Consider the following 18,082-nt stretch of genomic DNA (forward strand, 5'->3'; position numbering starts at 1 on the left):
TTAATTCAATTATTTTGAAAAAATATAATAATAAATTTTTATAAAATTCATTTTAAAGGAATTCAATTATTTTCACAAAATTGAAATTTAATTGTTCTTGGGAATTCAATTTAATTATTTTGAAAAAATAATAATAATAAATTTTTATAAAATTCGTTTAAAAAATTAAATTATTTTCATTAATAATAAAATTTTCGACATGAATTCAATTTTTTAAAATTTGTTTATAAAATTCGTTGTCAAAATTGAATTATTTTCAAATTTCATAAAAGAATTCAATTATTTTTAGAAAAGTTTAATAAAATTCTCCTCGAGAATTCAATTATTTCCAATAAAATAATAATTAAATTCCTCGATTAAATTATTTTCAAAAATGTGAAAAAATATTCTCAAGAATTGAATTTTTTTTTAAGTTTTAATAAAATTTTATTTAAGAATTCAATTATTTTCAATAAAATTTTAATAACATTCTTCGAAAGAATTTAATTATTATTATAAATTATAAATAATAAAATCTTTCGTAAGATTTCAATTATTTTCAATAATTTTAATTAAATTCTTGACAAGAATTAAATTAATTTCACAAACAATAAAATTTTCGACATGAATTATTCAATTTTTCAAAATTTGTTTATAAAATTCGTTGCGAAAAAAAAATTATTTTTAATACAGTTTCAATAAAATTATTCAATTAAATTATTTTTAATAATATTTTAATCAAATTTTTCAAAATGATTGCATTTTTTTAAATTTAATAAAATTCTCAATTCAATTAATATTAAAAATTGTAATAAATAATGTTTTAAAAAAATTCAATTAATGTCAAAATTTTTAATGCAATTCTTTGTAAAAAGTCAATTACTTTGAGTACAATTTTAATCAAATTATTCAAAATAATTGAATTTTTTTAAAATTTAATAAAATTCTTTGAAACAATTCAATTATTTTCATAAATCTTTAGAAAAATTTTCGTATTAATTCAATTATTTTTAATAAATTTAAATTGAATTCCTCGAATATATTCAAATATTTTCAAAAAATTAATAACATTTTCTCGCCAGAATTCAATTATTTTAAATAAATAAGAAAAATTCTTCGCAAAAATTCAATTATTTTCATCAATATTAATAAAATTGAATTATTTTTCAAAGTTTTTATAAAGTTTGACGTTAGAATTCAATTATTAATTATTAAAATAAAATATAATTTATTAATTATGTTAAATTAAACTGTTAATTTAATAATAATCCAACTATTAATTAATCTAATTTAAACTGTTAATTAAATTAAATGAAACTATTAATTAAATTAACTTAAATTATTAATTTAATTAAATGAAACTATTAATTAAATTATAATTTTTCTCATCGTATAATTATCGTCAGTTTTAATAAAAAAAAATTTTTTTTTTGAAAGTAAAAAATTTATTTACAATTTTTTTTTTCAATCGATTCCATAAACATCGCCACTTTTTCTGTAATCTGCATTTGCAAAAATAGTCTCATTTTCTCTCGTAATTGCGGAAATAATGCTTGCGTGATTTTTATATCTCATTGTATGATGTCCCAATTTTTTTAAACCCTCAATTATTAATTTTTCGATTCCATATTCGTAAATTAATTTCATTGGAAATAATTGATGATGAATTCTTGCCGCGTCCACTGCTTCCTTCAGTGTGTTTCCCATCCACAAAAATCTCGCAATCACCTGCAAAGAAAAAAAAACAAAAAAAGAAATTAAAAAATGAAAATTAAGAAAAATTTATTATTTCTTTTATTTTTAATAATTATTTATAATAATAATAATAATTATTATTATTATTTTATTATTATTATTACTTTATTATTATTATAATTATAATTATTATTTTATTATTATTATTTTTTATTATTATTTATTATTAATTTGTTTTTATGTAAATATTGTCGTACAAAAGCAATTGCAGTTGTTATTTTTGTACCGCCAGCAGCGCCAATGATCATTTTGACATTATTATTGCTGTCAATTAAAATTGTTGGCGACATTGATGACAATGGTCTTTTTCCAGGTTCAATGAGATTACTTTGACTGGGTGGAATTCCAAAATAACTGAATTTTGATTCGAGGCCAAAATCGTCCATTCCACTGTTGAGGAGAATTCCAGTTTGTTCGCTTACGATTCCACTTCCAAAACTAATTTTTGAAAATTAAAAAAAAGGAATAATAATTAAAAGAGGGAAAATTGAAATACAACATTCTACTTAACTATTAGGTAAATATTCAATCACTAGAGAATTTTTCTTTTTTTTCCACTTAAGAAAAAAAAATCTTTTGAACCTCTCTTCAAACTAAGGAAAAAGAATTTTTGCCACAGAAAAATAATTATTTTATTTAAATTAATAAAATCTTTCCCCTCACCGGGATTCGAACGTATAACAAATTTACGCATTTTAATGCCTCAACGACTACGACCAACATGCATATTTTAATTAAACTATTTCAATTTAAAAAATTAAAAATTATTTTCATTAAATTTAATTAAAAGGGGAAAAAAAATTTAAAAAGAGAAAATTTGATACTTGCTAAAGATTGACAGTACTGGTAATGGAAACAGCATCACCATTTGGTGCAAATACTGATATATGTGATGTTCCATGATCATTAAAATTTCCACTATCTTCAAAACCATAATAAAATGGATCGTTCCATGTTCTCTCGCTGTTGATTTTTTCCCAATGCAATTTAGCGAACTCCTTCGATTGCAACTTTCTAATCAACTACATAAATATACATATAATATAGTTTATAATTTATTTTATACCACTTGTCAGTATTATTAATTTAAAAAATTCTTTTTCAAAAAAGAAAATTCAAACAGAACACTAATTTAATTAAATTTGTTTTCTATTTTCAAATTTTAATTATTTAATTACATTTAATTATTATTATTTATTTAATTAAATTCTATTACTTCGTTTAGTTGATTAATAGAATAATTACAATATAATTTTAGTAATAAGAATTAAATTAATTTACTTATAAGAAAGAAGTATTTTATTTCTTGAAAACATGGAAAAATTTATCATATTCTGAAATATGAAATGCAAAAATAATTACTTGCGTTAAATCGACGAAATCGGAATCACCGAGTTTTGTTCGAAATGCGTAAGCGTATTTAAATGCCTCTATCATATTTTGAAATGTGACTATCGAAGAATTAATGTCAGCAATGCTCTCCTTTGTGAAATGGAAATTATCAAAAATGTTGAGAAGAAATATAAGAATATCCCCGCCGCCTGGAACACCCGAGGAATAAACTTTTATTCCATTAGAAAGAATTGTACTCGCTGGCTCCCTCCATTTTACTCTGAAAATTTTTTTCTTTTCATTATTTTTTTATTTCTATTAATTTTTTTATAATTATTGTTTATTTCTATTATTAATTTTTTATAATTGTTTTTTATTTCTATTAAATTTTTTATAATTATTGTTTATTTCTATTATTAATTTTTTATAATTATTTTTTATTTCTATTATTAATTTTTTACAATTATTTTTTATTTTTATTATTGTTATTAATTTTTACTTGCAATTTTCAAATTTTTTAAAAATTTAATAATAATTTTTTAAAGTTATTAACCTGTAATCATTGAGATCCTTCATCTCGATAATTCCACCTCTTTGCTTTAAATCTTCAACAAGTTTAAGTCCCAATGAACCATTGTAGAAAATATTTACACCTTCTTTAGCAATTAATCGCATTGTTTCGCATAATTTTTTTGGCTTTATTATTGAACCCGGCTTTCGAAGTTCGCCCGTCTCAGGATCAATGAACATTTCCCTAAAAATTGAAATTATATTTCAAAATTAGAAATTTTCTTCCTTTTATTTTTTTCCCTCTTTATTCCTTGAAAAGTAATTGAAAAATTAAAAGTAATAAATTTTAATTATAATAATTATAATAACAAAATTAAATTAATTTACGAAAAACGAAAAAAATAAATTTGAAAATTTGAAAAAGCCCGCGTTAGAATTAGTTGCCAGAGGGCGCCATTGACTTTCTCGCTAGTGGTAATTTTTTACGTCGAATTTCAGTAGAAATACAAAAATAATAATAATAGAAAAAATATTATATAAAATTAAAAACAGTTGTATTAATAAATGAAAAAATGCAACAGTAATATAAAAATTATTTTTATGAAAAAATACAAGAATAAAAAATATAATTACTTGAGAGTAGGATCATCGTGAATATTGAAATTATCCTCCTGAAGACCTTTATACTGGGATTTTGTCAAATTATAACCATTATCGCAAATTTCAATACTTGGTTCGAATAATTCTGCCCAGGGCAAATTTCCAAATCGTTTATGAGCCTCCCAGTAACCCGCTAGTTCTCCTGGTACAGCCACCGATAAACTGCCTAAATAAAATTAAACCCAGTAAAATGAACCATTTTTTAATTGTAATTTTAATTATTATTAATATTTGAATCCCTAAAATTGGCGTCGACGCTGAGCGTCAAAGACTATTTTTTTAAAGCATAAAAATAGTTTTGTTTTTAGTGATAAAAATGCCATTAGTTTTACTACATTTATCCGAATTTCTGTAATTTTTAATTTAATCAATTCAACTTAAAATCTGTAGAAAAAAAATTGTTAAATAATTTTGGGTTTTTGGAGAAAAGAAAATTTTTTGGACGCTTAGCGTCGACGCTACATTCAGAGAACAATAATATTAATAATAATTAATAATTAGAGATTAAAATAATTGTAAAATATTGTTATAATAGTAGTATAGTACCGGTTTTCGAGGCATTATCGGACTTATCATGAAACATAAATTTGTGCGCTGCTGCCGGAGCCGAATATCTTGCGTCCAAAACAAAAGCCTTTTCCGATTTTCGTTCGTAAATTGTCATGAAAAATCCCCCACCAAATCCCAAACTGTGCATATTTATAAAGCCATTGCAGATCATTGCCGCCAATGTTGCGTCGACTGCCGATCCATTTTTTTCTAATATTGTCCTGCGGAAAACAAATATTGTCAAAAATTTTTAAAAAATTATCCTCACTATTCATAGTGAGAATACTTTTCTTTTTTTAATTTTTGATAATTCTCACTATTAATAGTGAGAATAATTTTAATTTTTTATAATTCTTAGTATTGATAGTGAGAATAATTTTCTTTTTTTAATTTTCGATAATATGAGCTATTAAGGACATCCGGAAGTTATTTTTATTTAGAAATTTTTTTTGACTATAATTTACATTTTTTATTGTACGTACTTTCCAATTAATGCACAAGGCGGTCCATCGGCGCAAACAGCGGCTTTTTTAAATTTTCTCAATACACTCCACGATGGTGGTTGTGAATATTCGGGATCAGGAGGAATTAATTTTTCATCTTGATTTGTATTAAAAACGCCAACAATCGTTGGTATCAAAATAATTGTAAATACCACGAGGGAGGTTAGGAAAATTTTCTTCCATTTTAAATTGAATCTAAAACAAAAAAGTTATTAATTTAATAGAAATTAATTTTAATACTATTCATTTATAATTTACTTATTTACTGTTCAAGTATGTATTATTTATTTATTGTTTATTTATTATTTATTTATTACTGACATTATTATTATTATTAGTCCACTTGAGAACGTCAACATCATCACTAGGTGGCGTAGAAACTGATTTTATCAACTGAACTGCCACCTAGCGGTGACCTTGGCGTTGCAGGTGTTGAAAAGCAGCTTCATATTGAATCTCAAGATGTTCGTATAACTTTATAATTATTTATCATCAGATTATTATTTATTTATTAATTTATGATAAACGGAGCAAAAAAAATGCCGAATTTAAAAAAAAAATTTTTGTTATTGATTACACTTTTTTTTTGTAAATAAGAAATTAAATATATAAAATATTTGCAATTTTTTAATTTAATCATTTATCGTATAAAACGAATGGTAGATTACTAAGCAATATTATTGTCCTTTGTACATTTGTTTGCGTTCTATAATTACATAAGAATTTATACGCACATATTTGTCACTTGATTTTCATCTTTTCTCGACTAAAGTTGATTACGAGCGCGCTTATAATGTTTGTGAAGAAAGTTAAAATTTAATTATTTACAATAATTTTACTCTGTAAGTACATTATTGAATTTCTTTTTTGTTATAAAAAAATATTAGATTAATTTTTTTGTTAATATTTTTGCAAAATAAATTATTGTCAATATTTGTTTTCATAAAATCTATTTATTATTCATTATTTTTTTTCTATACGATACATTTTAATTATTTATATAATAAATAATGTAAGGTATGCTTGCCACTAGACCATATCGGAATTCTAAGCAGTCAAAATGCTTTCAAAACTTTTCAATACCAAAATTATTTATAATATTAAAAACTATATATCATTCTTTATTTTTATTTATTTCTATAAAATAAATTTAATTATTTAAACAATGAGTAATGTTAGGTATGCTTGCCACTAGAACATATCGGAATTCAAAGCAGTCAAAATAATTAAAAACTTTTCAGTACCAAAATTATATTATTATTAATTAATTAATAAATTAATAATAGTAAAATCTGTTTCTTGTTCTTTATTTTTATTTTTTTAAATATAAAATAAATTTAAATAATAAATTTGTCAGGTATGCTTGCCACTAGACAATATCGGAATGCTCTCAAAATTTTTCAGTACAAAAAAAAGAAAATATAATTATATTAACAAATAATAAATATTTAACTAAACACTTACTTGTTTAAAATGGTGCAAATATTTATTGAATCCATTAATTTTTGTTTAGATTGATAATTAACAATTTTTTTCCTTTTTCTATTGAAATTTATTTTCCTGCATTTTTCCTCCCTTGAACTAAAACTATTGTTTTGATTGCGGCGTTTCATATACAAATCTGTGTAAAGAAAAATAATAACAATCGGGGTTTATTTATTTACAAATTTCACTTTTTTACGTTTCTTTTATAAATTTTTAAACTATTTTTTTTATAATAAAATTTATAATAGAATTTATAATAGAATATTATATATTATTATATACTTGTATTAAAATTATATTATACATTTTATAATAAAAAAGAGTTGTTAATTATAATTTTTCAATTTTTTAATTAAAATTTTTGAATTAACTTTCTCAAATTGCAATCTTTTAATAACAATGCTAGACATTAAAAATAATAAATCGTTTTAAATAATATTTTATTTGAAATAAAAAGTTGTTTTATATAAAAAATTATTCTATTTAAAAAATAAAAAAAAAATTTTAAATAAATTACTTTGAACAATTTTATTTGAAATAAAAATTTGTTTTAAATAATAAATTATTCTATTCAAAAAATAAAAAAAAATTTAAATAACAAATTACTTTGAACAATAAAAATTTGTTTTTAAATACCAATTTGTTTATATTTAAAATTAGAAAGAAAACGAAAACTTACCGTACGACAATTTTTTATCATTGATGTTTTGAAAATGAAGACTTCAAATAAATATTGAATGGAAAAAATTCCATTTTATGGAAGTTATTGAAAATTTTATTCTCCATTATTTAAAAAAAAGTGTAAAAACACATACAAAATTTCGTCTCTTGTTCCATTGAAAATTGAGAAATTGAATGCAAAAATAATTTTTTGACAGTGAATTTGCAAACAACACAGCAGCTGATAGGTTAAAAATCGATTCAAAGCTTGCGCAGTAATTTGTTTCCTGAAAAAATTGAATTTAGCGCAAAAGTTTATTATTTTTTTAAAAATAAAAACGTAGTATTTTTCTTTTATTTATTATACATTGTTATTATTAAATCATAAATCTTAATTTCATTTTAATAAATATGTAATTATTATTCTCTATTTATTGTTATTATTATTATTATTATTAGATATTATTATTATTTTTATTATTATATTATTATTTATATATAATAATAATATTTATAATAATAATTCATTATTAACAATTTATTATTAATTAACAATCAAACTTTATTTTTCTTTTGCTTCTTTTTATCCCGATTATTTAAATTCACTGAAAACAATTTTAATTATTCTTGTTGTTAGTCTTATTATTACTATATATTTTCTGCCGGTATAATTTAGAAAAAATTTACATAATTTACAAAAAAAAATTTTTTATTTAAATTTATTTATTTTATTTAAATTTTTATTTAAAAGTCTAAAATTTATTTGAACTATAAACTTTTATGTACCTAATTAATTAATTATAGTTAAAAATGTATTTTTCTTGAATGAATTCTCGAGTTAATTTCTTCTTTAATTGTTAATTATTATTGATCAAGAAAAATGATAATTAACTACTAAATAACGTAAATACACTTTTAAATTAATTGCATTTTATCGATCATTGTTTTACTGCATCTTGCCATATATATATGTATATATAAAAGTCATTACTTTTATGGTAATTTGAACGTAATTGGTTAATTTAATTGAGTTCATAATTAAGTTAATTAATATTTCATCATAGTTTGTTTAATAGGATAATTAAATTTCCTCAAATAAAATTTATTACATATTTTTACAATACAATTTTTTTTTACTTTTCTAAATTTTGCAAAAAAATAAGTAAAATATTATTTAAATTGAATAAAAAATGTAATATTAATAACAATATAATATTAATAATAAATATAATAAAATAATAATAATAAATATAAAAATAAATAATTATTGTCCTTTTGTGGTCGTCTTATTTTCAATAATTAAATATTAAAGGACGTTAAAGATTATTAATAAAATAAATAATATAATATTAAATAAATTAAGTAATAATAAAATAATAATATAATTTATTAAATAAATAAATTAATAATTAAATATTTTTTTTCAGCTTTGCCAAAAATCAGGAAAATTCTTTTTTTACACGAAGAAAATTTTCAATTATCAAGGAAATCGAGACAAATTGTGAGTAAAATATTCTTAAACATGTCTTTTGATTTTTTTTACTTTTAATTAAACCTGATTATGTTAATTTGGGTTAATTACTAAATGTTAATTTGAAAATTTAAATTGTTAATTAATTGACGATTAGAACCGAGAAAATAAGTGCTTCTCTTAATTATCATATAAGTTAAGCGAAAAAAAATATGTATAACAGAATTTTAGAATAAAAATTAATTTTTTTATTACTTTCAACTAATAATAAATAAAATTTATTCTTTTCAAGTAGTTTCAGAATCAAATTCTTAAACAGATTTATTTTTTATTTTAAGTTATGTTTTCATTAATAATAAATATGATTTTGTTTTTAAATTTTTAATTTGATTATAAATTATAATTTCGTTTCTAAATTTTTAATTTGTTTGTGTTTTATAATTTATAATTTCTCAATTTGTTTATAAATTATAATTTCTCAATTTGTTTATAAATTATAATTTCGTTTCTCAATTTTTATTTTTTAATTTTATAAATTCGTTTATCAATTTTTAATTTGTTTTTTTTAATTATAATTTCGTTTCTCAATTTTAAATTTGTTTTTTAATTATAAATTCGTTTATCAATTTTTAATATGTTTTTTTTAATATAATTTCGTTTCAGAATTTAAAATTTTGTAAACTACAATTTCGTTTTTGAATTAAAAATTTTGTAAATTATAATTTCGTTTCTGAATTAAAAATTTTGTAAATTATAATTTCATTTTTGAATTAAAATTTTTGTAAATTATAATTTATTTTTTGAATTAAGGGCATTTGAACCTTGATGACGTTACAGATTGTGCAAAGCATGTGTGACGTCATCAAGGTTCAAATGCCCTTAAAAATTTTGTAAATTATAATTCCGTTTCAAAAGTAAAAAATTTATTTACAAGTTAATAAATATTTAAAAACAAATTATTTTGGAAAGGGAGGGGGCGGGGATTAAAAATAATTTAACAGAAAATTTACATTTTATAATGAGAGGATTTACAACAATACACAAAAAATTATTTTTTATACAACTTTATATTTTGTGATTTAATAATATATATATATATATTCTGACAATCATTCTTTTGTCCGGTAAACATTTCAAAATTTATAATATATTATATTTATAATATATTTTGTAATGTAATTGAATATAATATAAAATATTAAATTATAATATTAAATATATATTATAATATATAATATTTATAAAACAGATGGTACAGATTTTTTTTCCTGCATTTAAGGTCATTTATTGCCTGTTCAATAAATAAATATATAATATATATAATATATTATAAATATGTGTCTTATTCGCAATAAACATTCGCAGTTTTAATTTCAGACAGATTTTCTTATACATTTTTTTGTATTTTTATTTTTTGGAATGCAATTTTCCTCTCATTGAATAACATCTTTTTTACCTATTTATTTATATATTTATTAATTTATTTATATATATATATTTATTAATTTATTTATATATATATATTTATATATTTATTTATATATCTATTTATATATTTATTTATATATTTATACATTTACGTATTTTACAAGTTGTTTTTCTCAAGACAATAGAATACAGAATGAAAATGAGAATGACAAAGTCAGTCAAGCATAGAAATTGTTTTACTAAATAATTAATTTATTTTTAAAAAAAAGTACTTTGACTTTTTTTTCGTTCTTTTTTTCTCTTTATTTTTTTTTCTTTGGTAAAAAATATTTTAAAAACTTAAAATATTCAGGTACTCGATAGAGAAATAGAGCAACGTGTTTGTGCAAGTTGTAAAAAATAGAAAAAGAGTATTATTTTTTCTTTTTTTTGTCTCAATGTATTATGTATAAAAAAGAATGGTGTCAAAAAATGTGTACATTAATTTTAGATTATCTTAACATTTATCATTAAATCTATTAAAATACTGCTTCATGCAACATTTATCACTAGGAAAATTTTTCATGAACACTCCTTATTTATATATTATTATATTTACAAGAGTCATTGTGACATTTTTTTTATTTAATTTATTACCTTATCATAATTAAGAAAGTATTATTAATTTACAATTAATCTATTTTTTGAACCATCAATTTTTTTATGTTGAAATTTAATAAATTATTAATTTAATAAAAAAAAAAAAAAAAAAAAAAAAAAAATTAATTTTCAATTTGACAGTAATTTATTGGGGCCTAATTTTTATTTTAAAATAAATTACTAATTTAATAGTTAAATTTAAAAATAAATTACTAATTTAATACTTAAATTTAAAAATAAATTACTAATTTTAAACTTAAATTTAAAAATAAATTACTAAATAATTTAATCAAAACTAATTATCAATTTTTAATCGCGATTTTTGTCGGATTTCTTTTTTAAATTTGTCGATTTTTATTTCACGACGTATTTAATTCATTAAAAATTTTTTTGAATTTAATTACAAATTTTAACAATTAGAAATTAATAACATTAATAATTGAAAGTATTTATATTGTTGAGTATTTTAGTCAAATGAAAATAATTTCTTAAATTATTGGCAATTTTTGTTTTGTGGAAGTATAAAAATATAGTCTTCGGATATGTAACGTCGATTACTCTAGCTACTTAAAAAAATTAGGAATGTCGAGTTACTTAGAAATAAAATTTTTAAAAAATCATTTTCGTAAGAAATGTAATTTTAATTTCATTTCTTTAAAAAAAGTATTCTTAGTTCCTTTTTAAAAAAAAGTATTCTTAGTTCCTTTTTAAAAAAAAAAGTATTCTTAGTTCCTTTTTAAAAAAGTATTCATAACTCCTTTTTTTAAAAAGTATTCATAACTCCTTTTTTAAAAAAGTATTCATAACTCCTTTTTTTTTAAAAAGTATTCTTAACTCCTTTTTTAAAAAAGTATTCTTAATTCCTTTTCTTAAAAAAGTAATTTCGATTCCTTATAAGAAAGGAAATTTGAATCACTTAAAAAAAAAAAAATTTTCTAATTTTTAAAGAAAAAAGTAATTTAAAAAGAAATTTTCCTTGAAAATAAAAATTCGAGCTATATTAGTTTAGAACTTTAGACTCATGTTGAGTATCGACGTTTTCTTCTAAAATTACAAGATTCGCCTTTTTTTCATTAACCTCTTCGGTACTACTCCAACTCGCATCGCTCTCGCTCCCCTCCCGTGAATTGTCATCATCATCATCATCCATTTTTTTCGTCTTCGTACCAAATTCTTCTTTTTCCTGCAAAAGGTCCCTTCGATTGTTAGGTTGTAATCATTGTTTTCTGGAAAGTGGACGTTTAGGAAGTTTTTTTTTTAGAAAAAAAGAATATTTTTGATGACTTTTTCAAATTTTTTGATGAGAAATGTTTAAATGACCTAGAGAAAAAGATTGATTAGTGATAATGAATGAAAGAGAGAAAGAGAGAGATAGAGAAAGAAATTTTGTTTTTCAATTTTTATACCAATGGCAATGTTCTAGGAAGTGTTGATGTCGTAGTTGTTGCTGTATTTTCCGTATTGTCACTACTTTCACTACGTTCAAGTGGTCGATTGCCTATAAAAATCACCCCCTCCTCCAATGTCTTCACACGAACGAATCTTCGTCCAATTGGCCAATTTTCCATTCCATTTTTACCCCTTGATTGTTTTTGCATTACCCCCGTTGTCCAGACACTTGCGTCACTACTTCCTGTGCTGCTGTCGCTGCCCGTGCTTCTCTGCCGCCAGCGACGCTCTTTTGGAATAAGAAAAAAGTTAATTTTCGCAAATTTTTGGAAGATGGGGTTAAAAATCGCAAAATTGGTAATTTGCGATTTATTTAAAGAATTTCTCAAAACGGAGCTAGACAGCAAAATGATTCTAATTGAATGTGATGGAATGTGTAATGAATGTAAGAGAGGCGAAATTGACAGAGCACGCACTTGAAGAGAGACTAGCTCCTCCCACAGTCCCACTGTGTATTAGTTGCGCGCGTCGCGTCGATTTCCCCGAAGAGAGTTCGAGACTCCCCACTCGCTCGCGCTTGCGCCAATTGCGAGAGACTTCCCCCACCGCGCGAGTATATAAGGAGCGGTCTCCCCTGCCAGTCGGGCATTCACTCATTACTCACGGACGTCGCAACATCGTCGTTTTGATTTTCATAGCCTTACAACGACAATTTTTCCATCTCCTCTCCCCTCCGAAGCAATACATAATAATTAATTAATTATTGATTACACTTGAAACCTTGAAAAAACTTAGAAAGGTCAGGGAATTTTGATAGGAATTCTGGAAAATAAATTTTTTTCTAAAGTTATTGTGCTTATTCTTGAAATCTAAATATTTTAAAATTGATTCAATTTTAAAAGAGTTGCGTTCGCAATTTTCTTAAATACATGAAATTTAAAAGGTTTTAATTTAAAATTTTGTCATATTTCAATTTTTAATGAATTCATTAAATAATAAAAATTTCACAGGAATTCATTTATTTACAAACTTTTTATAAATTTCTTCGCAATAAATAAATTATTTTCATAAATAATCAAACTTTTCGCAGAATTTAAATTATTTTGAATAAAATTTGTCGCAAGAATTCAAATATTTTTACAAATAATAAAATTCTTAGGACGAATTCAATTATTTTCATAAATAATAGAATTCTTTAGAAGAATTCAATTATTTTTAATAAAATTCATAGCAAGAGATCAATTATTTTCATAAATAATAAAATTCTTTAAACAAATTCAATTATTGTCATAAATAATAAAATTTTTTATAAGAATTCGATTAATTTTAATAAAATTTTTGTAAAATTCATCTCAGGAATTCAATTATTTTCATAAACAATCAAATTCTTTAGACGAATTTAATTATTTCGAATAAAATTCATCGCAAGAATTCAATTGTTTTTAATAAAATTCATAGCAAGAATTCAATTATTTTTATAAAGAATAAAATTCTTTAGACGAATTCAATTATTTTTAATAAAATTCATTTCAGAAATTCAATTATTTTCATAAACAATAGAATTCTTTAGAAGAATTCAATTATTTTCATAAATAATAAAATTCTTTAGACGAATTCAATTCTTTTGAATAAAATTCATCGCAAGAATTCAATTATTTTCATATATAATAAAATTCTTTAAAAGAATTCAATTATTTTTAATAAAATTTTAATATAATTGATTGCAGGAATTCAATTATTTTCTTAAATATTAAAATTCCATAGAAGAATTTCTTGAAAGAATTTATATATTTTCAAAAATTTTAATGAAATTCTTTTAAACAAATCAATTTTTTTCAAAATAGTTTTAATAAAATTCTTCATAGAAATTTGATTAATTTCTATAATTTATCAAAATTCAATTATTTTTAATATCTACCATTTTAATAAAATTTCACAAAAGAATTCAATTATTTAAAAAGAAATATTAAAATTCGTCTCAACAATTCAATTATTTTCAAAAGTAATAATAATTTTCTCCAAAATTCAATTATTTTCAAAAATTTTAATAAAATCTCGGCAAAATTTCAATTATTTTCAAAAACTTTTCTCAATTCAATCAAATTTTTTTTACAGAGATTCAATTATTTTTAATACAATTGTAATCTAATTTCTCGAAAAATGAAATTATTCTTAAAAATATTATTAACAATTAAAATACGTCAAAAAAAATTTTTATTAATTCAAAAATTTAGAGAGAAAGTATTATACTGCGAATTGTTAGAAATAATTAAATTTTAAAAAGGTTTCAAATTATAATCTTTGAATGTTTGAATTTTTCATAGTTTTAAGTCTGAAAATTGTGTAGATTTAATTTTTTTGAAAAACTTTAATTGAATTTTTTTTAAGTTATTTGATACTTTTATTGTCTAATATATATTTGATTTGATTGAAGTATAGATTTCATTTGATTTCATCCGAATAATTGATAAAATTTCTTAAATTTGAATTGTAAAAAGAAAATTTGTAAATTTTTAATGAAATTTTTAAAAACATATTAATTTAAGGAAGAATTTTAGTTAAAAATTGTGGATAACAATAATTGAATTAAAGTGATGAATGTAATTCTGAATAAGTTACAGTAACATTATTTTTATAATATAAAATAATGATTTTATCAGTCTGTCGTTTTGAATTATTATAAAACATATTCATCGATTGCTCCGAGTCGAAGACTCGTAGTGATCGATTTCTTCATGTTTTATAACAATTTTTTATAAGCTGTTTAATTTCAAAAAGGTTTTAATGTAAAATTTTTGAAAATCATAATTCTTATGGTAAAATTATAATGGAAAATATAAATGTACTTTTAAAAACCTGGAAGAATTTATTTTTTTAACATGGAAAACCTGGAAAAGTCATGGAATTTGAAATGAGCAAAAGCGTCCCAGGTCGGAAAGTTAACGTAAGTTAATGTTAAATAATGTTACTAACGTTAGACTAACGTTAACTAACATTAGAATAACGTTAACTAACATTAGAATAACGTTAACTAACGTTAGGCTAACGTTAACTAACGTTAGGCTAACGTTAACTAACATTAGGATAACGTTAACTAACGTTAGGCTAACGTTATAATATGACATTAGTGACCAAAAAATGTCGTTAGATTAACGTTAACCTAACGTTAGTAGCATTAGCTAACGTTAAGTAACGTTAATTTTTCCACATGGGGTGGTAACCTTGTATTTGCTCTGTAACATCGGGATTATAGTTGTTATCGACCAAGGATCCGCATCTCAATTTTTTGAAATCCGCTACTTATATTTTCTTACATTCATTACAAACTGTGTGTATTTAATGTTATGTAATGTTTTTCCTATTGTTATTTTATGTAATGAACGGGATTGTACTGACGTCGAAAGTAAAAATCCAGTGGGTGGATTTGACCAAAGTTTGGGATTCGTTAACTTGGATCTTAAGGTAAATGCGGCCATTGGGTTTATTATTTTAGACAGCGGAAATGTAGTCTAATGTCACAACTAATGAAAAAAATTGATGATGGGAAATCAATTTTTTTTTATTTTTACTTTCGCTAATCTGCGAGACCGGTGCAGAAGCAGCTGTTGTTAATGTTTTCTTAAGCAATGGACTATCGTAGTCCTGACTCTCTTCGCTGCAAGCTCGAGTTATGAGAATCCTAGGACTTTGATTTGGAGTATCGCTCATAGAGCACCCACCATCGTTTTCAATACTCTCGCTACCGTCGAAATCGTTACAGTAGCGAGAGACAAGTTGTAGACTCGCTGTACTTGCACTCGTTCTCACTGGTTTTGCAGATCCAACTGTAATTAGTCAAAGAAATTTTTTTTTATTGAAAGAATCTAAATAACTAGTAGGATTTGCATTAAGGCAGTAGTCTCCTTTATAGGCTTAAAAAAATCGACTTTTTTTTGGGTCTTAAATCTATTCCAAAACTATCGAAGAGCAAGGAGACTCGCACAGCTCGACTATCAGAAAGCCTCCGCCAAAATGCGTTCATCGAAGAAGAGGAAGGACTGTTGTATGGTCCAGGAATAGCTGTTTAACATTTAATTAGTGTAAATATCCAAAAACTTATATTTTTTTGGACCGAAAACTTTAAAGCGCGTTTTCTCGAATTTTCATTTTTACACGTCATAGAAAACGGTGCCGGCGATAGCAAAAAGAATATTTTTCCGATTGACAAAAATCAAAGTGATCTAGCTTCAGTATTAAATTATCTTCTATTTGTATAAAATATCAGCTAAAAATTTCGTTTACCGCAATCATTTCCTTCCCTTTCAAAAAAATTGCTGAAAAACGCTTTTTTTCGGCTTCTAAAGGAGACTACTGCCTTAAGTTTTTGATTCCTAATTGGGGGTACCCCAAAAAGGCAAAATTAATATAAATCCTATCCCGTATCAATAAATCAGAATAATACCTAATTCGGCATTTGGCACTCTGAGTGTATTACAAGAAGCAGCCGTTTGTAATCGACTGCGATGAAATGGATTTCGAATATTACTATCATCAAAAGGATTTCCCGTTCTACAGGAACCGAGAACTAATAATGCTTCGCTGAGGCGTCGTTGCAAAGGCGGAAAAGGGAAGAAGGAGGCCTGTCCATTTCCTGAAGGCCTCCTTGAACCAGTGGCACTAGGCGTTCGCGCCTGAATTTCCTGCAATTAATAGAAAGAGAGAAAACGTGAACGAATAGTAATCGATAAATTTGTGTACTCAAAAAGGACAATTTACCACCTAGTGTGCAAACAAAACCACGCCTGTAATTATTCTCTCTTGCAGACTTTTTTTTTTTACTTCTTCAAGGCTATTTTTTAATCCAACAAAAAAAATATTCACAAAAAATAAATGAGTGGAAATCTCTTACCTGCTGTAATTCGGATTTAGTGGCTTTTTTACGCCAGTAGTTTTGCACGGAACGTCGTAGGGTTCGTGATTTAAGACCATAGAGAAGTCCATTAACGGGTGGTGAACAGGCTAGAAGAAGTGAGGCCAAGGACGCGAAACGAGGATGCGCGTGCAGACGTTGTTGACTTCCGACGCCCCCAACTCCAATGGCACAACACACCTCCCACAGGATCAAACCGCAATAGGGAAAGTACAGTAAATAGAGAGATCCAACAAGTTGCATTACCTGTAAAGTCGAAGACCATCAAAAAACGAAACCTAAAAATTTAAAAAAAAGTAGTCAAAAGTCATTACCGTACTAGCAGCACTATGAAATCGTGGTGGTCCACCTCCGGCATTAGGCGAAGTTATCGAGGGAATAAAAAAAGGATTCCTCTGATGCGTGATGGTCACTTGGGCACTTAACGTAACCTCATAAATTGCGCTCGCAATACGATGACGATGATAGCGTGCAATACCAAGTACACGTAAATTGCAGACAGTGACGAGCACTGCTGGTAGTGCGAGACCTAAAAAAGCGTACGCTACACCATAAACAACGGCCGATGAACCCCAATTGTCATTGCCAAAGTCGGGAGCACAACATCCAAGACCAGGAATGTATTTATACGGTGGAGCTAGACCTGATATCGGCGGTAGGCAAAGTAGGAGTGATCCCGTCCATGATGCTGCCAATCCGAATATCACTCTTCGTGGTGAGACCAGTGCGGCATAGTGGAGTGGAGCCGCGATAGCGTAATACCTATTTGTTATTCTTTATTTTTATTTATTTCTATAAAATTGTTACATCCTT

At 23.7% G+C, this 18,082-nt stretch overlaps 3 protein-coding genes across 11 annotated transcripts in view; 1 reads left to right on the forward strand and 2 right to left on the reverse strand.

The window, feature by feature from the left end:
• Positions 1-1,372: 1,372 nt before the first annotated feature.
• LOC122512692 (scoloptoxin SSD14-like) lies at positions 1,373-7,667 on the reverse strand. Of its 2 annotated transcripts, XM_043628687.1 has the most exons (10): positions 7,453-7,667; positions 6,753-6,909; positions 5,268-5,483; positions 4,783-5,006; positions 4,210-4,402; positions 3,620-3,820; positions 3,097-3,346; positions 2,563-2,756; positions 1,932-2,172; positions 1,373-1,707 (listed from the first exon to the last, which is right to left on the reverse strand). In XM_043628687.1, exons 2-10 carry the CDS (start codon positions 6,899-6,901, stop codon positions 1,444-1,446), a joined length of 1,932 nt encoding a protein of 643 aa, XP_043484622.1. In that variant the 5' UTR covers positions 6,902-6,909; positions 7,453-7,667; the 3' UTR covers positions 1,373-1,443. The 2 variants fall into 2 exon arrangements, with proteins under 2 accessions (XP_043484622.1, XP_043484623.1); XM_043628688.1 differs by lacking the exons at positions 6,753-6,909; positions 7,453-7,667 and adding an exon at positions 5,610-5,735.
• LOC122512693 (phytanoyl-CoA dioxygenase, peroxisomal-like) overlaps positions 2,110-18,082 on the forward strand; it is a 58,982-nt gene continuing 43,009 nt past the window's right edge. For 2 of the 5 annotated variants that reach the window (XM_043628691.1, XM_043628689.1), the window contains exons 1-2: positions 2,110-2,251; positions 8,861-8,934. The gene's annotated coding sequence lies outside the window, so the exon portion shown is untranslated. Of the gene's footprint in view, positions 2,252-5,992; positions 6,131-8,860; positions 8,935-18,082 lie in introns of those variants that run through there. The other 3 variants (XM_043628693.1, XM_043628690.1, XM_043628692.1) reach the window with 3 other exon arrangements.
• The window catches only part of LOC122512691, a 38,802-nt gene continuing 32,589 nt past the window's right edge, over positions 11,870-18,082 (reverse strand). The window contains exons 4-9 of one of the 4 annotated variants that reach the window (XM_043628682.1): positions 17,584-18,031; positions 17,249-17,515; positions 16,802-17,039; positions 15,930-16,184; positions 12,378-12,649; positions 11,870-12,154 (exon numbers count right to left, since the gene is read on the reverse strand). In XM_043628682.1, coding sequence (XP_043484617.1) covers positions 11,972-12,154; positions 12,378-12,649; positions 15,930-16,184; positions 16,802-17,039; positions 17,249-17,515; positions 17,584-18,031 — 1,663 coding nt within the window. In that variant the 3' untranslated portion in view covers positions 11,870-11,971. Of the gene's footprint in view, positions 12,292-12,377; positions 12,650-15,929; positions 16,185-16,801; positions 17,040-17,248; positions 17,516-17,583; positions 18,032-18,082 lie in introns of all 4 variants that reach the window. The other 3 variants (XM_043628683.1, XM_043628684.1, XM_043628686.1) reach the window with 3 other exon arrangements.

Source organism: Leptopilina heterotoma, unplaced genomic scaffold (genome assembly GCF_015476425.1).
Source record: "Leptopilina heterotoma isolate Lh14 unplaced genomic scaffold, ASM1547642v1 Lhet_123, whole genome shotgun sequence".
NCBI classification, from domain to species: domain Eukaryota; kingdom Metazoa; phylum Arthropoda; class Insecta; order Hymenoptera; family Figitidae; genus Leptopilina; species Leptopilina heterotoma.

Bases quoted from the DNA above. Each gene is read 5' to 3' on its own strand.
- LOC122512692 (XM_043628687.1), bottom strand. From the start codon at position 6,901: ATGAAACGCCGCAATCAAAACAATAGTTTTAGTTCAAGGGAGGAAAAA. The intron at 3,821-4,209 runs GTAATTATATTT...TTCAATTTTTAG, and splicing joins CACGATGATCCTACTCTCAA to GGAAATGTTCATTGATCCTG. The intron at 3,347-3,619 runs GTTAATAACTTT...AAAAATTTTCAG, and splicing joins AAGGATCTCAATGATTACAG to AGTAAAATGGAGGGAGCCAG.